This window comes from Bos indicus x Bos taurus, chromosome 6, assembly GCF_003369695.1.
Source record: "Bos indicus x Bos taurus breed Angus x Brahman F1 hybrid chromosome 6, Bos_hybrid_MaternalHap_v2.0, whole genome shotgun sequence".
In the NCBI taxonomy this organism is placed as follows: domain Eukaryota; kingdom Metazoa; phylum Chordata; class Mammalia; order Artiodactyla; family Bovidae; genus Bos; species Bos indicus x Bos taurus.
Window position 1 is genome coordinate 83,754,514 of NC_040081.1, and position 25,866 is coordinate 83,780,379.

A 25,866-nucleotide genomic window follows, 5' to 3' on the forward strand; every position below is an offset into this window, starting at 1 on the left:
TTATTTATTTTATTAAAGATTTTTTGATGTGGATGATTTTTAAGTATTGAATGTGTTACAATATTATTTCTGTTTTATATTTTGATTTTTTGGCTCTGGGATGTGTGGGATCTTAACTCCCTGACCGGGGATTGAACCCACATGTTCTGCAACCATCATCATCATCCATCTCTAGAACTTTTTCATTTTTCCAAACTGAAACTTTGTACCCATTATACACTAATTTCTAATTTCCCACTTCCCCTAGACTCTGTCAACCGCTATACTATTTTCTGTCTCTATTAATTTGATGACTCTAAGGACTTTAAAACTACTTCATATTAGTATAATCATATAGTAGGTCTTTTTGTGACTGGCTTACTTCACTTAACATCCTCAAGGTCCATCCATATTATAGCGTGTGTCAGGATTTCCTTCCTCTTAAAACTGTAATTATATCCCGTTGTATACATACATATCATATTTTGTTTATTCATCTGTTGATGTACTTGAGTAACAAGTTACTTCCACTTTTTGGTTATTGAGAATAATGATGCTATGGATATGGGTATACACATATCAGTCCTTGTTTTCATTTCTTTTGGATATATACCCAGAAATAGAATCACTGTTCATATGGAAATTCTCTGTTTCATTTTTTGAGGAGCTACTGGTTATGGACTATTTGTGTCTTCTCAAAATTCATATGTAGAAATACTAACCCCCATGTGATGATAAAGGAAGTAGGGCCTTCCACAGGTGATGAGGTCATGAGGGTAGAGTCATCATGAATGAGATTAGAACCCTGATAAAAGAAACTCCAAAGAACTCTGTTTCTTCTTCTGCCATGTCAGATCACAGCAAGAAGATGGCTATCTAAAAACCACGAAGCAAACTTTCAACAGTCATGGATTTGCCAGCACTTTGACCTTGAACTTCCCAGCCTCCATACTGTGAGGAACAAATGTTTATTAGTAAGCTACCCACTCCATGCTATTTTTGTTATAGCAGCCAGAAAGAACTAAGACATGTCATACCACCTTCCATAACAGTTATATCATTTTATATTCTACCAATAATGAACATGTATTCTAATTTCTTCATATCTTTGCCAACATTTGCTATTTTATGTTTTTTTTTTTTTTGTATCCTGATGGATGTGAAGTGGTATTTCACTGTGGTTTTGATCTGAATTTCCCTAATGATAGTGATATTGAGCAACACGTGTGGGTGCTTAGTTGCTCAGTCATGTCCAACTCTTTGTGACCCCATGGACTGCAGCCTGCCAGGCTCCTCTGTCCATGGGGAATCTCCAGGTGAGAATACTGATGTGGATTGCCAGGGGATCTTTCCAACCCAGGGATCACACCAAGGTCTCCTGCATTGCAGGTGGATTCTTTACCAACTGAGGTATCAGGGAAGCCCAAGGAAACTGGAGTGGGTAGCCTATCCCTTCTCCAGATCTTCCTGATCCAGGAATCAAACCAGGGTCTCCTGCATTGCAGGCGGATTCTTTACCAGCTGAGCTACCAGGGAAGCAACACATCATATGCCTATTGCCATTTGTGTATATTTAGAGAAATACTGTTTAAGTTTTTTGCCCAGTTTTGAATTTGGTTGGTTGATTTTTAGTTGCTGAGTCATAGAGTTTCTTTATATATTTCTGGCTGCTGCTGCTGCTGCTGCTGCTAAGTCACTTCAGTCGTGTCTGACTCTGTGTGACCCCATAGACGGCAGCCCATCAGGCTCCCCTGTCCCTGGACTTCTCCAGGCAAGAACACTGGAGTGGGTTGCCATTTCCTTCTCCAATGCATGAAAGTGAAAAGTGAAAGTGAAGTCGCTCAGTCGTGTCTGACTCTTAGCGACCCCATGGACTGCAGCCTACCAGTCTCCTCTGTCCATGGGATTTTCCAGGCAAGAGTACTGGAGTGGGGTGCCATTGCCTTCTCTGATATTTCTGGCTATTAACCCCTTATTTGATTTTCAAATATGTACTTTCATTCCATGGGTTGCCTTTTCACTCTGTTGATAGTGTCCACTGATGTACAAAAGTTTTTTTATTTTATTTTATTTATTATTTTTTTAAAATTTTATTTTATTTTTAAACTTTACATAATTGTATTAGTTTTGCCAAATATCAAAATGAATCCACCACAGGTATACATGTGTTCCCCATCCTGAACCCTCCTCCCTCCTCCCTCCCCATACCATCCCTCTGGGTCATCCCAGTGCACTAACCCCAAGCATCCAGTATCGTGCATCGAACCTGGACTGGCATCTCGTTTCATACATGATATTTTACATGTTTCAATGTCATTCTCCCAAATCTTCCCACCCTCTCCCTCTCCCACAGAGTCCAAAAGACTGTTCTATACATCAGTGTCTCTTTTGCTGTCTCGTACACAGGGTTATTGTTACCATCTTTCTAAATTCCATATATATGCGTTAGTATCCTGTATTGGTGTTTTTCTTTCTGGCTTACTTCACTCTGTATAATAGGCTCCAGTTTCATCCACCTCATTAGAACTGACTCAAATGTATTCTTTTTAATGGCTGAGTAATACTCCATTGTGTATATGTACCACAGCTTTCTTATCCATTCATCTGCTGATGGACATCTAGTTTTAAATTTTGACATAGTCCAGTTTATCCATTTTTTTTCTTTTGTTGCCTGTTCTTTTGGTGTCATGTCTAAGAAATTACTGCCAAATTCATATCATGAAATTTGTCTTCCATACTTTCTAATCCACTGCCACAGATATCATCTATAAGCATCTGACCCACAAATCTCTTTAAATATTTATTATAATTCTTCTGATTTAAAGTTCTGTTTTCTGGAATAGTTCTATATGGTATTGTTTCTGATATCTCAAATTTAAAATGCCCAAACAAGATATTGTTCTCCAATTTCCCTTCATCCATTCTCGGGTCTTCTACATCTATTAAATTGTAATGACTTGCATTTATTCTCTTCAAAATCTCCTTCTCATTAACATAAGAATCTATACCCCACCTCCACTAAGTCACAAAATATTAACAAACATCCTCTTAAAATGATGAATTACAACAGTTATTTGGGGGTGGGGGAGATGAAGTAATGGAACCATTTACTCTAAATGAGTTTTATGCTGAAGTTAAATACATGAGCAAATCACACTGAAGTAGTTCTGGTTGAGTTGAGCAAGGCAAAACTGGAATCCCACTTACTTAGCATCTCTGTCTCCTGAGAGATGGTCCCCATGAAAGCTATTGCCCTAGAGGTTTCAGAAGCCTGTTTACCCTGTTCTGTGCAAAAGAAAGAACGTGGCTTGCATTATAATCTAGGAATATCATTGGCATGGATATCATACTGTTTACGTCTTACATTAAGTAGAAAAAAGGAAGAAAATTTGATAATGTATTAATTTCAATCAAAATTGTGAGTTAATGCAGTTACAGGTATTAGTTATAAATATAAGAATCTATTAAAATTAAAAGATTAATGTTCAAAACCTTCCCTCTACTCCTTGCACCTCTGAAAGATGAAAATATGTCATTTATTTTGCATAGAATGCCAGGGTCATCATTTACTGCTTACTCTAACAGCCTAGGGAAATTTATTCAAAGTGAGAAAACACTCTCTCCTTCCTTCAACAATAGAGATGGGTCATCAATTCTCAAGACTGTGAAGGCTAACAGCATTACTTGAGAATGCATGCTTTTCTTTCTGTCATAAGTCTTCTACTCTCATAGCTAAACTATTGTTAAATGAAGATTTCCTGTGTTCTTGATTTTTAGCTTGAACTTGAAATTATATGAGAAAATTCAAACTTTTCCAAGTTATCTGATCTGAAGAAAATGTAGAAGGAAACAATTTGAAATTGACTTTGTGCATGATATGATATATTTTAGAATTTGGGGGTCATAGGACAAGTGTATTGGAGAAGGCAATGGCACCCCACTCCAGTACTCCTGCCTGGAAAATTCCATGGATGGAGGAGCCTGGTAGGCTGCAGTCCATGGGGTCGCTGAGGGTCGGACACGACTGAGCGACTTCACTTTCACTTTTCACTTTCATGCATTGGAGAAGGAAATGGCAACCCACTCCAGTGTTCTTGCCTGGAGAAGTCCAGGGACAGGGGAGCCTGATGGGCTGCCGTCTATGGGGTCACACAGAGTCAGACACGACTGAAGTGACTTAGCAGCAGCAGCAGGACAAGTGTATACATAATTTAACTAAAACTGATGCAAATATCAGTAGTTCATGAAGGTTTACATCCTTCCTTGCACTTGCTATTATTCTACTTGCTTATTAGGTATAAAGCCCTGCCTTACATTTGCTTTAACTGTATTTGAATAATCTGAATACTAATTCTTTAAGCATTTGCTTTATATGCTTGCTTCTTTTTTATAAATTGCCATTTCATATCATTTGTCCATATTTCTAATATGGTTGTTCCTTTCTTTGTTGATTTGCAAGAGTATTTTATATTTTGCTAAAGACATCACTACCTTTTCAATTTTAAACACTTTAAATATCTTTTTTCCATTATATCCATGGTGTTATTTACCTAATAGAAGCAGTATACAAGCACACAGCAGGAGTATTAAGGCAAGCATATTCTTAGAAAATGTGGAACTTCTCTGATGGTTGACTTTAATTTGAAGACTCCCCATAGGCTTGGCCAAATTTTCTTGCACCCGCACTGCCAAGTGATACTTTTTTCCCGAACTCTTCTTTTCCCCTTTACTACACAAATTTTGGACCTGAACTGCATCTTGAAGGGTCTCTTTTCCTCTTCCAACATATGTCCCACTTTTTTCACAGAAATTTACCCCTATAAATCTCTTGTGCCTTAAATCCAACTATGGGGTATGATTGAGTGATTTCAGAAAATTGAAGATCAAAAAACTTATTTCCCCACCTATTGGTAAAGAGGACATTCTGAGTGGCATGTGAGGCACAGATAATCCGTGGCAGGAGGTGACATCTAATTTGCTAAAGATTTCGCCAACAGTGATCTCGGAAAACTTCCTGGTGGAGGGGACATGATTGTAGGGGTGATGGTTCAGCAATTAAGGGGTGAGAAGGAAGAATGCCTACAAAGATAGTGGAATTGGCTGGTTACTGTTAAATTGTATCATTGCCCTGCAGAGAGATAAGGAGAAATTGAAGGTTGTTTAAAATCAGTTAAAGGTTAAGCATACCTGCCAATGCAGGAGACGTAAGAGATGCAGGTTTAATCCCTGGGTCAGAAAGATTCCCTGGAGGAGGGCAAGGCAACCCATTCCAGTATTTTTGCCTGGAGAATCCCATGGACAGAGGAGCCTCGTGGGCTATAGTCTGTGGGATCTCAAAGAGTCAGATACGACTGAGTAACTAACACACACACAAAGAAAACCTGGAATCTTGAAATGTAAGATGGAGACAGGTGGAAAGATATTGGTATTAGTCCTGCAGATTTCCTGAACCTCAGCCCCTTGTTCCTTTTAGGAGCCAACACTTCTCCCATGCTGGAAGAGCTGCAGAGCCCTTTCCCTCACCTGGCAACCGATGGCTCCTCAAGAGATAGCCCCCCTCCTCTATTGACAACCATACCATTAACTCAGCTAAGAATGTGCTGAGCCTGAGAAGGAGGTAAGGAGACTATGCACTGAAGAAGTTATAAGAATTAGTGAGTATGTGCTGGCAGAGGAGTATTCCTGTTCCTGGCATTGGGTTCTGAAGTTGCCTGATGAAGGAGGGCTGAACTGAAGATGGGGTAACTAAGAATCCATTGACCTTCTTGAGGTAGGGAATTTAACATCCTGGCAAGGACCAAGGAGATTAGGCACACTTAGAAGAGTAGATCTTAACAGACTGGAAGAAGCACAATTAAGACTGACTGAAGCAGAAATTCCCTAGTTGGCCGGGCAGATACTGGAGAAAGAAATAAAAAGGCCAAGGAAAATGGCCATTCTGGAACAGGTATTATATGAAACCAGAAGACCCACCGATGGATATGTACCATGGTCAGGCCCATGCTGCTTACCAAAACTGAGCTGGTGGGAGGGGCTTGAGCATAGTTAAGAAGTTCAGTGTTGGCGCTCCTCTGCAGGTGAAGGCTGACCATGATACTAATAGCTACAGATCTGGGTTCTCAGAGTGAAGCAGCACTCAGGAGACGTCATATTGTTCTTAGACTTCAGTTCACCAGTGCTGGAGGGCTGGAGGAGGGAGGGTGAGGAAAAGAAGACCTGAAAGCAGCTGATCATTTGCTATCTTTTCCAGAAGTTTCTCTCCTTTGTATGAATTTTCCCTGATACTTCCAAAATTGGTGGTTTGGGTTGCTGAGTCTAGACTGGTATGAAAAACAGGTGAACGTTGTCTCAAGGTAGTATAGGGCAAGGCAGGGTCCTGGGGGACTGAGTAAAACTTAAAAAAACTTCTTTCAACTATTTGCTCATTACATTCTAGGCTTCAGTGGCCCACCCTTCCTACATACTCTGGTTCAAGATAGGCCAAAATAATATCATTTTGGGGGGAAAAGGTGGGTAAGTTATTTATAAGTGAACAGATATGTTCGTATATATTATATGTTCATTTATATTATAGAAAACAACATAATCGGTTGACCAAGAAATTTGTATGGATTTTTCCATATGCTGTAACAGAAAAACCTGAACGAACTTATTGGCCAGCCCAATAGAAACATATATAGAACTTTAAACTTGGTTATCTTAGGAAAAAATTGGAGAGGTATTGCCAGAGTTATCTCTGTACTGCTTTATGTTTAGCAAACAGCTCCTGTAATTTCATATCTTGAAATGAAACAACAATAAAATATATTTTAAAATAATATGAACCAGGAGATGGCAGCATAGTAACATTTGGTCTAAGTTTCTTAGGTTTCCTAAGTTTCTTAGGTCCTTGCAACGTTTGAATAAACATAGGTGTGGGTCACAGTGATTTGTTGTTTTCATATTTTATAGATTCATCTATAATAAATCTACATTAACAGATTGCACAATCCAATCCTTGTTTTCTTGGGTTGACTTCTTGCTTAACCTGTAATTTGATATTTCTTTTCTGTGTGACTAAGTCACTCTCATACACCTCATTATTTGCTACTCTTGTTTGGTTGCCTTTAACATAGCTTTTGTGTTTACAAGAAATTCCCTATTGATTTAAAAAGTAACCAAAAAAAACACCTCTCTTTGATTCTTTAATACGCTACTAATTGAGGAAGTTCTAGGATCTTTATCTAAGGGAAATTGGAAGGCCCCATTTCTACCTGTGGGTCCCTGTGGACCTGCTGTAGATCATACAGATCCCCTCTCCACTAGTGGGTCAGCAGCTCCAGAGGAACGAGAGGCCAAAAGTGGTCATGCTTTGCCTGCCTAACCATACTCTCCAAAGGGTCTGCTACTTTCAACAGCAGTTTAAAAAAATACTTTTTGTTCTTTAAGTGGTCTTGAGCATAGGACTCATGTTTATATACAACGGTGTACCCATTGTCTAGAATACCCAATGTCTAAAGCATAGAGATTTAAGAAATGTTTGTTAGATGAATAAGTTATTATGTAAGTAGTTGCATCAAATATGCTAGGTCAGTGATGTCCAATAAAACTTTCTGCAATGAAAATGATGTATATCTGTGCTACCCAATCTGGTAGCCGCTAGTCACAGGTAGTGATTTTGTGTTTAAATTGTGATTTGTTTATGTAGCTGATGAATACTAACATTTATGCAGTTTCACTTGGGGCTTAAGAATATTTAGATTACATATGTGTTTTATACTCTGATTTTTATGAAGTTAAATTACATGAGTGTAAAAGTGTTCAGGGTAATGCTTTAAAACATATTTGTATCTACATCTTTCTGGTTCCAGCAGAAAAGGGATTTGAAATATGGTTCTTGTTCAATTTTTTGTTTAGAAAAAAGGAAATGACCTTAATTGTTGAAAACAATGTGATTTGTATGACTGAAGAAATAAATTTTAATTGTATTAATTTAAATTAATTTATATCTAAATAGCCTCAACTGGCTGGTGTCTACTATATTAGACAATCCACATTTTAGTGCATAGTAATGCTACATGATTCTCTATTCTTCAGTCTACAGTGTTAGTGAATGATGGTCTGAGACATTCTGCCTCAACTCATTATGTAATACTCTTTCAAATGGTATCTGTTTATATATTGCAAGGATACTTAATAGATAAAAATTACTCAGGATTTAGTTATTTGACATTTATGCCTCTAGATAAATATTTATATCAATATCTATATAATCTCTCTATATCTCTAGATAAATAGATTTATCTATTTAGGTCTATATCTATCCATCCATCCATCCATCCACCCATCTGCCCAACTAGAGATGAATTATTTGCTTGTAGCAACTCAGTCTTCAAACTGCCTCCTTTATCCAACTAGTTTCAATTCCCAAATGATCTTAATTTGGCTTGGATTGTTTAGATATGAGTGTCTAAATACCATCATGATAAATGGCATTTTGGCATTCTCAGTGTATCAACATTATATAAAGGATGAGAAGAAAGATATTTTCAAACTCATGTAAGGCAATTGTGGGTGCAAGATTTTTAACAATGACTCTTTTTCTCTATTGATTCCATGGCAGTGGTTCTCCCCTGGGGGGTGATTTTGCTCCTTGGGGGACATTTGACAATGTCTGGGTACATTTTTATTTGTTACAACTTGGTAGAGTTACCACTGGCACCTAGGGTACAGAGGGAAAGAAAGCTGCTAATCATTCTACACTGTAGAAGATTCTGCCGCCCCTCAAACCTCCCCCGCCTCCGCCTCGGCCCCAAGAAAGAATTACCTGACACAATGTCAATGGTACCAAGGTTGAGAAACCCTGCCCTGTAGTGATGATTCAAAGATAATGAGTCTGAATTTATCATTATAAATACATTTTAATTTACAATATAATATTATGTGGGAGAAGAAAGACTCTTACTTGATATAAAACTCAAAATGTCTTCACGTGGCAGTTATTTCATCAACTAAATTAATTGTAACAGGAGGGGGAGCCAAATAAAGTTCAGATGCACAAGAAAAGTTTGAGTTTTGCTGAACACTAGTCATGTACAGTGCCACAAAATATGCATTTAAATATATATAAAATGACTATATCATTACTAAACCATTCCAAAGATGCTTTCTTATTTGAATATTCTTTATAAATACAATTCTGCAAAGAATGACTACCATTTGTAAAAGTAAATTTAAATATTATACAATAAAGTCTTTCCCAAACTCATATCAAACTAAATGAATTTCTAATTTTCTGTTGATTTCTCATATATTTATGAATGTATAATTTATACTGGCATCTCATTCTGTGGGTCCCTTAAGTGTTCTGAAGTTGAAAATAAAATGGTTTAAGAAATAAACTGCATTAGTAAGTAATTAAACAGAAGTAAAAAGTACAGTTACACCAGAACCAGAACATTTTCCATTTTTTAGAGCTGGAAAGTAACTTCTCTCACTAAGTCCTTGCCTCTTCTCATTCCCCACCTGACGAAAAGGCCAAGGAACTGCTTTTATTTCCTGAATATCAAAAGTCATTTTTACATAGTTTGAAACAAATCCTGTCCTTGGCAATATTTCCAGTTCTCCTACTATCTGATCCAAAGATTTATTCATTGTTCTAAAGTGAACATTATTGTAGTTGTTTAAAGAGTTTAAAATGTGCATTGTTGGGTGTAAATTTAAATGTCAAGATTTTTCAAGTTTCAGAAAGAGGTTAAATGAACATCTGAGGGCAAAGGGGAAAGGACTCTTGCAGTGCCATCTCTTGAGTCCTGGTTTCATGTCTAATGCCTCTTCATCGTTTGCATTAATGTCAGCCAAAATGAATCACCTGGATTTGTCTGGTGCAGTGAATCTACAGATCCTGAATGAGGATTATTTGAGGAGGAAGCTAAAAACTATGAAGTCAGGGAAGGGCAGTATGCTGTGCAGGAAAAAAATAAGGAATACTTAGCCAGCTAGTACTCATCTGATTAAACTGCTGGATTTTTCTAAAATGGAAAGTGTGTAGTAGAAACCAAAAGATGAGCCAGGAGGCAATCAGAGACACTTAGCAGCAATGGCAGATCTTACTGGAGTTAACACTATGGTCAGTGAGACACTTCAGGTGATGTGAAAGAAAGCCTTCTTTCCTCACATGTTAGAGGAGAGTTGTCAGAACAGGCTTATTTGCATCTTGACAATATACATAGCAGCACATGATATTGCCAGAGGCCACACATGGCATTTACATTTTGGATGTAGAGGTGATTATTACATTAGATGTCAGTTTTAGACTTAATCCAGTCCCGATAACGAGTCACTTTGGTATAGACTCCAGGCTTGTTTTCTTTCCCACAGTCCATTCCCCAGCTTACTATTCCGATAAGATACCAGATGTTTCCATCACGTGGTATAACCAGAGGTCCTCCAGAATCACCCTGGCAAGTGGGAAGAAAAAAAAAGATCAATGTGATAAATAAAGGGGTGTCAGAAATACAAGTTAATCAGAATCTGAATGTCTAATAAATAACATTTTAAGTTGAAATATGAAAGACAAGTTCTGTTTTACTCACCATTAATTTAATAGTTGAGGTTCTTATTATCTGTTACCTGATTATCTCTGTTTATCTCTATTAATGTCTCTTTCTGGAAGGTAGTGTGACTAAAGTTGAGGTTTCAGTTTTATCCTTGTATAGTTTTTAGTTTTGCTTGGTCTCAGCAGACAGCACAAGTTGAACCTAGGTCTAAGCATCAGTTTCTTACATAAACGTGACCTCAAGTGTCACTTCTGCCATGAAGCCTCTCCTAAATCTGTTAGGTAGGAATAATCTCATGCTTTGAATCTGAATCCCCACCTTGCTCCACCAGTTGATAGGAAAGTGTCTGAGGCACTGTATCACTGTGTAGCAATAGGTTTGAGAGGAGAAAGATAGGCAAAGGACATTCCAAATAAATGTGCATCGTTGATTACACACAGAGTTTTGCTCCCAAGTGAACTGGTTTGAGTGTAGGAATCAAGAAGGCTTCCCTGATGTATTTAACCCTTTCACAAATGATTTTTAATTTTATCTTTTAGCAATGAGTTTATTCATGTAAAAGAAATATTATGTGGAAACTCCTTCCAGATGTTTCTTTTAAAAAAGAGAGCTGATTCTGTTTGAAGTAGGCAGGGTTCTTAGAGTCTTATGCCTTTAAACTCTCTTCCCATCACATACTTCTTAGTATGCTCTCATGCCCAGTGGACAGAGAGTAAGAACTCTGGTCTACCAAAAGCAATCCTGCTGGTGTACCAAAAGCAATCATCCTGATCTTCTTTCCCAAAGTCCTAAATCCTAATTTAGGTTCTTAGTATACAAGAGGTGAAGGAAGCAAGGGAGCATGAACCAACAGAATGAGAACATCTGCTCTCTTACGAAATAAACTCAGATACAAGTCTCTATTCAACAGATTCCTTTTTTTGTGGAGCGGAATCTATTTCAAACATAGAATCGCTAAACCATTGGATTCAGTTTCAAATGCTATAGGCAGAAGGTTTAGTTATTTATTTTCAGTCCTTGAAATAGCCATACTTTACAATGTGTTTTCTTTAAATGCTTAATGATTAAAATTAATGCTCTGTAAGATTGAGGGAAATGTAATTTATTTAATTAGTACATGATTTGTGAGATAACACTTTAAAATGAATATATAGATATTTCTCACTTAAGTAGTATAATTCTATGTGATGTACACTGTTTAAGTTCAAAGGTTCAAGCACTGGTGGGATGACGCTCTACTGGCTGTGGAGACATCTGCAGGTCCCAGGCCACAGCGCCTTGCAATTAGAGGGATAAGATACCTAACTACAGAGTCTGACTATGGCTTGAAGCAATGATTATATATCTCTCTTCTACAAGAAGTGCTTTTCTTTAATCAGAGCCCACCAGTTTGCAGCTGGTGATTATTCTTTACACATGGCTCTGGGCTTCCCTGGTGGCTCAAATGGTAAAGAATCCACCTGCAATGCGGGAGACCTGGGTTCAATGCCTGCATTGGGAAGATCCCCTGGAGGAGGGCACAGCAACCCACTCCAGTGTTCTAGCCTTGAGAATCCCCACAGACAGAAGAGCCTGGTGGGTTACAGTCCGCAGGGTTGCAAAGAGTTGGACACGACTGAGCGACTAAGCACAGCACTAGACAATAGGAAACGAGGACGATTTCTTATTGCTCTTTTGGTCCCTGTAACTTTTTAAAAAAATTTCTAATCATGCCTGTTTTTTAAAATTTTATTCAAGTTTTTTAAATTTCAATTTTATGTAGGAGTGTAGTTGATTAACAATGTTGTGTTAACTTCAGATGTACAAGAAAGTGATTCAGTTATGCATATACATGTATCTATGGTTTTTCAAATTCTTTTCCCATTTAGATTATTACAGAATATTGAGCAGAATCCCCTGTGCTATATGGTATGTCCTTGTTGGTTATCTGTTTTAATGTAACTCTGTATACTCTGCTATTCTCTCTCCTCCACAAATTTAATTTCATAGAGTCACATAAAGTGACATTAGTCTATGTTCAGTCAAGTCATCTCTAGTAACAGATTCATTTTGTAGATGTGAATATATTCTTACTTCACAGGCATCTAGTTTTCCTTTCAAGAATCCAGCACATATCATTCCTGATGATACAGCTCCACCATATACATGAATTTGATTACATATATCATTACTTATGATCTCTACTTCAACTTCTCTCAGAGTATTGGGAAAGGGACCTAAAGAGAAAAAAATAAACAGATGAAGAATTTCCATATTATTGCTTATGATAGTTAATTGTTGTTTCTTGCCAACGATGAACCAGTGATAAAACATATTTCTAAAGGTAATATGACTCTGGACTCGATGACAGTGTTCAGATTCAAGTTTTATTTCTAGGGTATCTCCTATGTGCTAGGTACCATGCTTGGCACACTGACTCCTACTATTTTATTTAATCTTAGCTACCGTCATCAAAGATAGATGTGAATGTTCTTTTTTTCAGATGAGGAAACCAAAGCTCACCTGGTTTTGAGTCTTAGCTGTGATCACATAGTTACATGAAGGATAATGTTATTTAAACTCAGGGGATTCCTCACCACCTGGGATAATCTGTGACAGTTTACCTTACCTTATCTGAAAATCTGCCTCATCATTTGACAAACCACACAGCTATACAAGCATATCTCAGAGACATTGCAAGTTTGGTTCCAGACCACCACACTGAAGCTAATATCTCAATACAGCCAGTCATACAAATATTTTTTACTTTACAGTACATATGAAAAGTAATGTTTACACTATACTATAGTAAGTGTATAGTGTAAACACTGGAATGGGTGAATTTAACTCAGATGACCATTATATCTACTACTGTGGGCAGGAATCCCTAGGAAGAAATGGAGTAGCCATCATGGCCAACAAAAGAGTCTGAAATGCAGTACTTGGATGAAGTCTCAAAAACAACAGAATGATCTCTGTTAGTTTCCAAGGCAAACCATTCAATATCACGGTGATCCAAGCCTATGCCCCAACCAGTAACGCTGAAGAAGCTGAAGTTGAACAGTTCTATGAAGACCTACAAGACCTTTGAGAACTAACACCTCAAAAAGATGTCCTTTTCATTATAGGGGACTGGAATGCAAAAGTAGGAAGTTAAGACACACCTGGAGTAACAGGCAAATTTGGTCTTGGAATACGGAATGAAGCAGGGCAAAGGCTAATAGAGTTTTGCCAGGAGAATGCACTGGTCATAGCAAACACCCTCTTCCAACAAGACAAGAGAAGACTCTGCACATGGACATCACCAGATGGTCAACACTGAAATCAGATTGATTATATTCTTTGCAGCCAAAGATGGAGAAGCTCTATACAGTCAGCAAAAACAAGACCGGGAGCTGACCGTGGCTCAGATCGTGAACTCCTTATTGCCAAATTCAGACTTAAATTGAAGAAAGTAGGGAAAACCACTAGACCATTCAGGTATTACCTAAATCAAATCCCTTATGATTATACAGTGGAAGTGAGAAATAGATTTAAGGGATTAGATCTGATAAAGTGCCTGATGAACTATGGACTGAGGTTCATGACATTGAACAGGAGACAGGGATCAAGACCATCCCTATGGAAAAGAAATGCAAAAAAGGCAAAGTGGCTGTCTGGGGAGGCCTTACAAATAGCTGTGAAAAGAAGAGAAGCGAAAAGCAAAGGAGAAAAGGAAAGATATTCCCATTTGAATGCAGAGTTCCAAGGAATAGCAAGGATAGATAAGAAAGCCTTCCTCAGCGATCAATGCAAAGAAATAGAGGAAAACAACAGAATGGGAAGACTAGAGATCTCTTCAAGAAAATTAGAGATACCAAGGGAACATTTCATGCAAAGATGGGCTCGATAAAGGACAGAAATGGTATGGACCTAACAGAAGCAGAAGATATTAAGAAGAGGTGACAAGAATACACAGAAGAACTGTACAAAAAAGATCTTCACAACCCAGATAATCACGATGGTGTGATCACTCACCTAGAGCCAGACATCCTGGAATGTCAAGTGAAGTGGGCCTTAGAAAGCATCACTATGAACAAAGCTAGTGGAGGTGATGGAATTGCAGTTGAGCTATTTCAAATCCTGAAAGATGATGCTGTGAAAGTGCTGCACTCAATATGCCAGCCAGCAAATCTGGAAAACTCAGCAGTGGCCACAGGACTGGAAAAGGTCAGTGTTCTTTCCAATCCCAAAGAAAGGCAATGCCAAAGAATGCTCAAACTACTGCACAATTGCACTCATCTCACATGCTAGTAAAGTAATGCTCAAAATTCTCCAAGCCAGGCTTTAGCAATACATGAACGGTGAACTTCCAGATGTTCAAGCTGATTTCAGAAAAGGCAGAGGAACCAGTGATCAAATGCCAACATCTGCTGGATCATGGAAAAAGCAAGAGAGTTCCAGAAAAACATCTATTTCTGCTTTATTGACTATGCCAAAGCCTTTGACTGTGTGGATCACAATAAACTGTGGACAATTCTTGAAGAGATGGGAATATCAGACCACCTGACCTGCCTCTTGAGAAATTTGTATGCAGGTCAGAAGCAACAGTTAGAACTGGACATGCAACAACAGACTGGTTCCAAATAGGAAAAGGAGTACGTCAAGGCTGTATATTGTCACCCTGCTTATTTATCTTATATGCAGAGTACATCATGAGAAATGCTGGGCTGGAAGAAGCACAAGCTGGAATCAAGATTGCTGGGAGAAATATCAATAACCTCAGATATGCAGATGACACCACCCTTATGGCAGAAAGTGAAGAGGAACTAAAAAGCCTCTTGATGAAAGTGAAAGAGGAGAGTGAAAAAGTTGGCTTAAAGCTCAACATTCAGAAAATGAAGATCATGGCATCTGGTCCCATCACTTCATGGCAAATAGATGGGCAAACAGTGGAAACAGTGTCTGACTTTATTTATTTGGGCTCCAAAATCACTGCAGATGGTGATTGCGGCCATGAAATTAAAAGATGGTTACTCCTGGGAAGGAAAGTTATGACCAACCTAGATAGCATATTGAAAAGCAGAGATATTACTTTGCCAACAAAGGTCCATCTAGTCAAGGCTATGGTTTTTCCAGTGGTCATGTGTGGATGTGAGAGTTGGACTGTGAAGAAAGCTGAGTGCCGAAGAACTGATGCTTTTGAACTGTGGTGTTGGAGAAGACTCTTGCGAGTCCCTTGTGGTGCAAGGAGATCCAGCCAGTCCATCCTAAAGGAGACCAGTCCTGGGTGTTCATTGGAAGGAATGATGCTGAGGCTGAATCTCCAATACTTTGGCCACCTCATATGAAGAGTTGACTCATTGAAAAAGACCCTGATGCTTGGAGGGATTGGGCACAGGAGGAGAAGGGGATGACAGAGGATGAGATGACTGGATGGCATCACCGATTCGATGCACATGAATTTGGGTGAACTCCGGGAGTTGGTGATGTAGAGGGAGGCCTGGCATGCTGCGATTCATGAAGTCGCAAAGAGTCAAACACGACTGAGCACCTGAACTGAACTGCACTGATAGTAAGTGTGAAATAGCATTATGTCTAAATATATATATGTGTGTATGTATATATATACATGTTAATTTAAAAATCTTATTGCTGGAAAATACTAACTGCTACTTGATAAAGACTCAGATAAAAGCTATACCTTGAGCAAGGACACAAACAAGACTGTAATGCCATTATAAGAGTCTATATTGCTGCTCGTATTTTACTCTTGTCTGATTCTTTTGCGACCCTATGTACTAGAGCCCACCAGGTTTTTCTGTCCATTAGATTTTCTAGCAAGAATACAGGATTAGGTTGTCATTTCCTTCTCCATTGGATATTCCCAACCCAGGGTTGGAACTTGTGTCTCCTGCATTGGCAGGCAAATTCTTTAACACTGAGCCCCCAGGGAAGCCTATAAGAATCAGAAATTCAAAAGCAGATTAAATTATATGTAATAAAGCCAACCAAGAGACATGGGACCTGGAAACTAAAATCAGGCTCTAAAGTTCTCTCTTTGTAGTTTATTGTATATTATTAAGTGTAGAAAAATGTTATGTCTGTCAAATTTATAAAGTCTCAGGCTCAAAAACTCTTTCATAGACACATGGATACAAGTTCAGTTCAGTCACTCAGTTGTGTCCGACATGGATACAAAGGGCTCCTTTAATGTTTAGCCTCAAGAACACCATTCAAATTGCTTGCCTAAGGTATTTCTGTTTAACTGTATTTGTGTACAGTACAGAAACCTTGTCATTATTACTGCTCACAAATTACATACTTTAAGAATCATCAACCATAACAATCTCTGTGTACAAAAGGCAACAAAAGAAAGAATAACATTATATGGAAAGTTGTGTTTAGTCACTAAGTTGTGTCTGACTCTTCTGACACCCCAGGCTACTAGGGTAGCCTACTAGGCTCCTCTGTCCATGGGGTTTCTCAGGCAAGAATATTGGAGTAGGTTACCATTTTTTTTTTAAAGGAAAGCTATAGCTACATAGATTCCAAAATACCCCATAAAGAAGATAATACACGCAGGCACTGTTTAATAGTAGTTTTAATAATTTACCATTAGTTTAGTTACTCAGTCATGTTCGACTCTTTGTGACCCCATGGACTGCAGCATGCCAGGCTTCCCTGTCCATCACCAAGGGTTTATATCTTGTTTCAGCCATATTTTTCATGTGACATCTTGATTTCATCTATTTTCTATATTTTGATTTTGTATCTTATATCTCTTCCAATGGGGGAGAAGATCCTCTGGAGGAGGGAATGGGAACCCACTCCAGTATTCTTGCCTGGAGAATCCCATGGACAGAGGAGCCTGGCAGGCTATGGTTCAGAGGGTCACAAAGAGTTGGACATGACTGAAGCGATTTAGCATGCACGCATGCATTCCAATGGAGGATAAGTTTTCTTTTTTCATTTGTACGTTTTTACTGAGATACTCACCATTTGCTTTTAGAGCTCCCCATCCAGTGACAAACACTTTGCTCTCAGGCAAGGCTTCAAAAGTAGCATCCGGGAGACAGACTCTGTGCACCTCATCCGAAAATATGACAGGGGCGGAGAGCTTCACCAGAGCGATGTCATCATCATGCTTATGGGAAGCATAGTCTTCATGAATGACAACCGACTGCACCTCTTGTCTCATTAGTGCGGGGCTTAGAGTTGTTCCAAAGCTAACTGTCCAGCGTTTGGGGTTTTTGTACCTGATCACAGATTAAAAGGATTATGGTTGGTTTAGATCATTTCTGATCAGAAGTTGCCCAGGACTCTGAACGAGCATGGACATAACGGTGGGGAAGGGCAAATTGTTTAAAGTGGTAGTTGCTTGGGATCCTCCCACTTTCTTTATCTGTGGCTTCTCCCTGGGACTGCTTTGTTTCATTTTGCTAATAAACCTTCCCCATTCTAAAATAGCTTAAAATCACTCTCCTTGAGGGAAAGTTTGTATTTTTTTAAAGGAAACTTTATTATCACCGTTTTGGTTGTAAAAGTAATTCAGATTAGTTGATGAGTATACGAGTAAATAAAAATTAGACCTATGTACCCACATGTACACACACATAAGTACTCATATCTGTGCACATAAATGTATGTATATCTATGGAGAGAGAAAAGAGAGAGGGAAGGAGAGAGAGATGGAGCCACTTTCATATTGTTTTCACATCCTTCCTTTTCAGTAAACATTTTATCCAGAATATTTTCCCATTTTATATGAATTTCAATAGGTTTATTGTACCTCTTTAGTATCCCCAAGTGTTCAGTATGTTAAGTCACCAAAAAGCATACAATAATAAAAGCACAGCACCAGATATTCATGTGGGAAAATTAGATGTAAGTTTGAGGGTTGGGATACTATTATCTGAGTTTTATTTTAAGAAATGTACAGTATATTTCAGGAAAACTGGTGTGTGTGTATGTGTTTAACTTTTGGTGATGTTAACTTGTTTTTAAAGTTGAGGTTGTTGGAGAATCTATATTCAGATGGAATTGAAAATATTCTAATTTTTTCCTATTCTGCAGTAATTATTACTTCTTCTAAGTCTGCTGGACAATTATGTATACCATTTTAAGGTCTAAGATGACCAATGAAAAGGGGATAATAATTACAGGATGTGAAGGTGAGGAGATGAAATTGGTGATCTGTTATATATGGAGAGTTTGGTACAGGTGAGGACTTACGAATCAAAGCAATGAGCAGCAGTCAGAAGCCACACTTCACTAATCAAAGTGGCTCCACAGAAATGGATGCCATCAACTTGCAGGCTGGCTTGCCAAGGCCAATCAGCTTTCTTTGCAACATTACCATAAGCAATTCTTTCCATGGATGGGAACTCCCTCCCTAAACCGCAACCTGTCAGAGGGAATTAGACGGTTATTTCCAGAGTTATAAATGTGTGTGAGTATGCTTGGCACATTAAGATAGAAATGTAACCTTGCCTTACCTTAAAAATTAATCAAAACTGCATGACAGAATAATAATTATTCACACTGAAAAAAGGATTAACTTAAAAAAGTATTTGATACATCTTACAGCAATTTCATTTTAAATATTTTTTCATATTTTCTGAATCACATTTTTATAGGCAGAAATTTACCCGAGTGACTTTTTACAATTTTGAGTGTGAAATGTACAGTACTTATAGCAGAAAAATACCATTTTTACTCTTCTAAAATACTTCTCTAGTGTTACAAAAAATCATTACACTACAATAGCATAAATGTCAAAGTTCACATATTTAAAGTTAGTGGATGTCATTAAATTCTAAGCAAAATCTTCTGCTTTAACAAAATGTGTCAAATAAAAACAAATAAGATAAAATTAAAAGGGATTGTTAAAAAAAAGTCATCAGCAAAATTTTCTTTGCAGTAGAGCAAGTATGTCCATATAGACATTTCCAATTATTAGTAATTTTTCCCCTTGGGGAGAGTTAAATTATGTATCCATTAAAAGATGTTATATACTTCCAGGAAAAAGTTTATATGGGAATAGTGATATTCCAAAAGTGTTTTGGGTTATATTATTTGATTTATGTGGGCTTCCCAGGTGGCTCAGTGGTAAGGAATCTGCCTGCCAATGCAGCAGATGTGGGTTAGATCCCTGGGTCGGGAAGATACTCTGGAGGAGGAAATGGCAACCCACTTCAATATTGTTGCCTGGAAAATCCCATGGACAGAGGAGACTGGTGCTACAGTCCATGGGGTCATAAAGAGTCGGACACGACTGAGCACATGTGCAAGCATTTGATTTATGTACATCTCAATAATAATGTTGAACTTACAGCTGTTCAGGATGTGCTCTGCTTGTACATTATTCATAGCTGTGGGAAAAAAAAACCAAGATAATTGGTCAGCAGTGGAACAATTATAATTTAAATACTCTGTCTACACGACATGAATGTTTCTATTTTGGAGGAATTGAAGAGTCAATAAATTCTTAATTTAAATAAAATTCTACAAAAAGTAGAGGCCTAGACACAGATTAAACTCTTCTTCTGACTATATGTATCCTCTGGGAAAATCCTGTTCATAATTATAAAATCATCGGCGTGGGGAAGGATATTGTTTGCCATAATGGATGACTACATCTAATTAATTAATCCCACATCAATTTATTAAACTATAAGTTAAACAGAAGAGGGTGTAGGTAGATATCACTACACACCTATCAGGAAGGCTAAAATGAAAAATAGTGATAACACCAAATTTTGGCAAAGATGAAGAGAAATTGGGTAACTCATACAATAGGAAATGCAAAATGGTACAGCCACTCTTAGAAATAGTTTAGTAGTTCCTTTCAAAACTAAAAATGTTTTTATCAACTGCAGTTGTACTCTTAGACATTTATCCCAAAGAATTAAGACATTTTCATGAAAAAACTTGGACATGAATGTTTATAGCAGCTTCATTGTAGAAGCCAAAAACTTGAAACTACCCAAAAGCTCTTCAGCAGAGGAGTGGTTAAACGGACTGGAATGCTATGAAAACTGCCTAGCAATAACAAGGAACAAACTATTGATACAATAAGATGGATGAACCTCAAGCAAAATATTTTGAACAAAAATTGTGAATCTCAAAAGGATACCAAATATATAATTCTATTTATGTGAAATCTATAAAATAATGTAATTACAGAGATGAAAAATGGATTAGTGGTAGTTGGGCTAGGTATAGATAGAGGAAATAGGTGTGGCATTAAAGAAGTAACACTAGAGATCCTTGACATTGTACAGTTGAATATATTGATGCTGATGGTAGTTATACAATATGTGATAAAATTGCCTAGAGCTGTACATACAAATCCACACACACATTAGTTCATATATTATTGTGGAATCTGAATAAATTCTGTGCATTGTATCCATTTGAATTTCTTGGTTTTAATGTACTGCATTAAGGAAGGCTGGGGGAAGGGTGCAAGTGCATGAGATTTCTCTATTAATTTCTTTGCAACCTCATGTAAATCTATAATTATTTCAAAATAATAATTTAAAAGCCTATCAAACATGCTGGTAGAAAGTCTGAATTATCTTTCTTTTTTTCTATAGAAAATAATATAAAAAGTTTGATGTTTGAAGAGTGTACAGCAAAAAAAAAAAAAAAGAGATAAGGAAAAATAGTAAGATATTACAGAGAAACATGAAGTAACTAACAAATAAAAAAAGGATGTTTTTAAACATCCCAGCAAATAATGGACTGAAGCCCTAAAAAGACATTTTTCCAAAGAAGACATACAGATGGCCAATAAACACATGAAAAGATACTCAACATTGCTTATTATTAGAGAAATGGAAATAAAAACTACAATGAGGTATCATCTCCCACCAGTCAGAATGACCATCATCAAAAAATCTATAAACAGTTAATGCTGTAGAGTATGTGGGAAAAAGGAAACTCTTGCACTGTTGGTGGTAATATAAATGAATATAGCCACTATGGAGAACAGTATGGACATTCCTTCAAAACAAACAAACAAACAAACAACAGATGGATGGATAAGAAGTTGCAATGCACATATACAATGATTACTCAGCCAGGAATGAAGGAATGAATTTGAATCAGCTGAACTGATGTGGATGAACACAGAGCCTGTTATACAGAGTGAAGTAAGTCAGAAAGAGAAAGGCAAATATCATATATTAACGCATATATATGGAATCTAGAAAAATGATTCTGATGAACCTATTTGCAGGGCAAGAATAGAGACTCAGACATAGAGAACAGACTTGTAGACACAGTAAGGGGAGAGGGTGGGACAGATTGAATGAGTAGCATGGAAACATATGCATTATCATATTAAAATAGATAGCTGTGGGAAGTTGTTGTGTAACACAAGGAGCTTAACCTGGTGCTCTGTGACAACCTAGAGGGATGGGATAGGGTGAGGGGTGGGAGGGAACTTCAGGAGAGAGGGAACATATGTATACTTATGGCTGATTCATGTTGTTACATGGCAGAAATAAACAGAGCATTGTAAAGCAATTATCCTCCAATTAAAATTGATTTTTAAAAAGCATTCTTTTTTCTGAATTACATGATATTTAAATAATTTTTTGATTTGTTGTCATTCCTTTCCTATTATAACTAAATATTCATTACCCAAAACAAAATTTAGTTGAAGGCTAAACTCAAAGCTTCTCCTTGAGCTTTATCATAATCCTGGAAAAAATACCTTTAAAAGACTAAGCTTAACAGATTTCTGCTGGACTCAAGATATTCTCAGATAACTCTTTCAATATTTATGTTTTGGAGCCATTTGTGTGTTTAGTTTCCAAGCTCTCTTTTTTTTAAAAGACAAGTTAATCAATTCTCCAACTTCTCAGGATCAACATTGTTAAAGATATCAAAGAAAATCCATTTAATGATACTTTACATTAATTTGCTTGTTCTTGTACATTTCAAAATGTTTACGTTTTCCTAAAGAATAAGTTTCACTTATTATTTTCATTTTGCGAAACAGGAATCGAGACACAGAGGTCCGACAATTTATCGAAGGCTACAACTTTTGCTGCTAGGGCATAGGTCTTCTGGTTTCAAGTCTTGGTTTCTTTTCACTACCACCTACAGTCCTTCCTAGTGTGCATTCCATGCATTTGTCTTTATATTATATGTATTTAAATGAGTTCTCTTACCCTATAAAATGCGACTTTTGGTTTTTAAATTATATATATATAACCTCTTACTTTCTAAAGCATAGTTGTAAAACTCTTAGGTGAGAAAAGGAAGGATTCCAGGTTCCTCAGTGTTCTGTGGTATCTGTTAATGTTAAAACACTACTTTTGTTTCATGCTTACTTTTTGAGACCCTGAGTTAGTTTACAGAGTTAAAGACACAGTGTTTTGCAAATACCCTGTTCCTGTCCTGTACTGAGTTCTGTGCTAATCTTCTGAAGGTGATTACGTCTACAGAAGACACATTTCCTGTATTCAAGGACTTACCACTCTTTTGCAGAGAAGTAAATTTTTAAAAATAATATATGAATTAATTTTCAAGCACCCTGATAAGGACAGAAGTGTCTCAGGATAAATTATGAATCTTAGGAGACCTTCCCATGGGAATGAGGAATGTCTTAACAGTAACTTGCTTAGACAGGCAACTGAAAATCTTTGGATGGATGGATCACCAGCAGATGCCTGCATGGACCAGTCCCCCAACCCTGATCCAGCAACTCTGTATACAACTTAAATCCACTAACATCACAGAGTGGGGGTAAGACTGGGGGGGACAGACACAGAAATGAGGCAGTTTCAGTTTCTAACAGTTGTCTTAATGGGAGGCCAAAATCTAAATTTTTTGAAATTAAAATTTTGTACATACCTCCACCTCTTTAACAAAATGTTTCTTTCAGAAAATCTTGTTTTGCTGTCTAAACCCAATGCACTGAATTCAGAATCTACCCTGTTCTATTTGCACGACTAGCAGAACTGAATGCTGAACATCACTTACAGAGACTTCATGTCTTTATCTTCAAGCTGTTTTTCTTCTTTAGTCAAATCCACAATGCTTTTCTCCTCTTCAACATATTATAATATATCTGTTCTAGCCCTCTAAACAATTTGGGGAAAAAAGTACCAAGAGAAGACTTATTGGTAACTTGTCAGCTTATTAATCTCATTTCACACCTTAGTCTGGTAAAATATGAACATTTCAAAGTTAATTTTTAGAAGGCTAACAGACAAGAAAGCCTTCTTCAGCGATCAATGCAAAGAAATAAAGGAAAACAACAGAATGGGAAGACTAGAGATCTCTTCAAGAAAGTTAGAGATACCAAGGAAACATTTCATGCAAAGATGGGCACAATAAAGGACAGAAATGGTATGGACCTAACAGAAGCAGAAGATATTAAGAAGAGGTGACAAGAATACACAGAAGAACTGTACAAAAAAGAGCGTCATGACCCAGATAACCACGATGGTGTGATCACTCACCTAGAGCCAGACATCCTGGAATGTGAAGTCAAATGGGCCTTCGAAAGCATCACTACGAACAAAGCTAGTGGAGGTGATGGAATTCCAGTTGAGCTATTTCAAATCCTGAAAGATGATGCTGTGAAAGTGCTGCACTCAATATGCCAGCCAGCAAATCTGGAAAACTCAGCAGTGGCCACAGGACTGGAAAAGGTCAGTGTTCATTCCAATCCCAAAGAAAGGCAATGCCAAAGAATGCTCAAACTACCACACAATTGCACTCATCTCACACGCTAGTAAAGTAATGCTCAAAATTCTCCAAGCCAGGCTTCAGCAATATGTGAACCGTGAACTTCCTGATGTTCAAGCTTGTTTTAGAAAAGGCAGAGGAACCAGAGATCAAATTGCCAACATCCGCTGTATCATTGAAAAAGCAAGAGAGTTCCAGAAAAACATCTATTTCTGCTTTATTGACTATGCCAAAGCCTTTGACTGTGTGGATCACAATAAACTGTGGAAAATTCTGAAAGAGATGGGAATATCAGACCACCTGACCTGCCTCTTGAGAAATTTGTATGCAGGTCAGGGAGCAACAGTTAGAATTGGACATGGAACAACAGACTGGTTCCGAATAGGAAAAGGAGTACGTCAAGGCTGTATATTGTCACTCTGCTTATTTAACTTATATGCAGAGTACATCATGAGAAATGCTGGGCTGGAAGAAGCACAAGCTGGAATCAAGATTGCTGGGAGAAATATCAATAACCTCAGATATGCAGATGACACCATCCTTATGGCAGAAAGTGAAGAGGAACTAAAAAGCCTCTTGATGAAAGTGAAAGAGGAGAGTGAAAAAGTTGGCTTAAAGCTCAGCATTCAGAAAATGAAGATCGTGGCATCTGGTCCCATCACTTCATGGGAAATAGATGGGGAAATGGTGGAAACAGTGTCAGACTTTATTTTTTGGGGCTCCAAAATCACTGCAGATGGTGACTGCAGCCATGAAATTAAAGGACGCTTACTCCTTGGAAGGAAGGTTATGACCAACCTAAATAGCATATTCAAAAGCAGAGACATTACTTTGCCAACAAAGGTTCGTTCTAGTCAAGGCTATGGTTTTTCCAGTGGTCATGTATGGATGTGAGTTGGACTGTGAAGAAGGCTGAGCACGGAAGAATTGATGCCTTTGAACTGTGGTGTTGGAGAAGACTCTTGAGAGTCCCTTGGACTGCAAGGAGATCCAAACAGTCCATTCTGAAGGAGATCAGCCCTGGGATTTCTTTGGAAGGAATGATGCTAAAGCTGAAACTCCAGTACTTTGGCCACCTCATGCGAAGAGTTGACTCATTGGAAAAGACTCTGATGCTGGGAGGGATTGGGGGCAGGAGGAGAAGGGGACAACAGAGGATGAGATGGCTGGATGGCATCACTGACTCGATGGACATGAGTCTGGGTGAACTCCGGGAGTTGGTAATGGACAGGGAGGCCTGGCGTGCTGCGATTCATGGGGTCGAAAAGAGTCAGACACGACTGAGCGACTGAACTGAACTGAACTGAAGAGTAGTCTTCAAATTATAATAAGGTTTGTTTAATCTCAGGCCCCAAACATTCATCACCTAGAAATATGTCTGTTGTAAATGAGATGGTGTCTTTATGCCTGAGACAGGTACTCTCAGGGTGTGTCATTTTTCTTTTCCTTTTATTCCCTAGGCCAGTCCTATCCTACATGCCTAGAAAAGGTTATGGGAGTACAAGAAAAAATATCAGACTTCTTTTCACTGGAGCCAAATCATGCTATACCTCACATACTGTGATATCTGTGTGCAGACCATTCTTACATTTTGAATTCAGATTGGAGAGAATATTGCATCAAAAAGACCCAAGCACTAAGTATTACTATATTAGTAGGAGAGAGTAGATTTTTATCACAT

General features: G+C 37.8%; 2 protein-coding genes across 2 annotated transcripts in view; both read right to left on the reverse strand.

The window, feature by feature from the left end:
* Window positions 1–6,071, reverse strand: part of LOC113894634 (transmembrane protease serine 11A-like) — a 69,553-nt gene extending 63,482 nt beyond the window's left edge. The window contains exon 1 of the mRNA XM_027545307.1: window positions 5,953–6,071. Within this exon, the coding sequence (XP_027401108.1) occupies window positions 5,953–6,071 (119 nt within the window). The remainder of the gene's footprint in view (window positions 1–5,952) is intronic.
* A 2,791-nt stretch (window positions 6,072–8,862) lies between these two features.
* Window positions 8,863–25,866, reverse strand: part of LOC113894337 (transmembrane protease serine 11G-like) — a 42,104-nt gene continuing 25,100 nt past the window's right edge. Inside the window, exons 6-10 of the mRNA XM_027544639.1 lie at window positions 19,811–19,849; window positions 18,711–18,882; window positions 17,475–17,734; window positions 12,591–12,733; window positions 8,863–10,418 (exon numbers count right to left, since the gene is read on the reverse strand). Of these exons, the coding sequence (XP_027400440.1) occupies window positions 10,257–10,418; window positions 12,591–12,733; window positions 17,475–17,734; window positions 18,711–18,882; window positions 19,811–19,849 (776 nt within the window). The 3' untranslated portion in view covers window positions 8,863–10,256. The remainder of the gene's footprint in view (window positions 10,419–12,590; window positions 12,734–17,474; window positions 17,735–18,710; window positions 18,883–19,810; window positions 19,850–25,866) is intronic.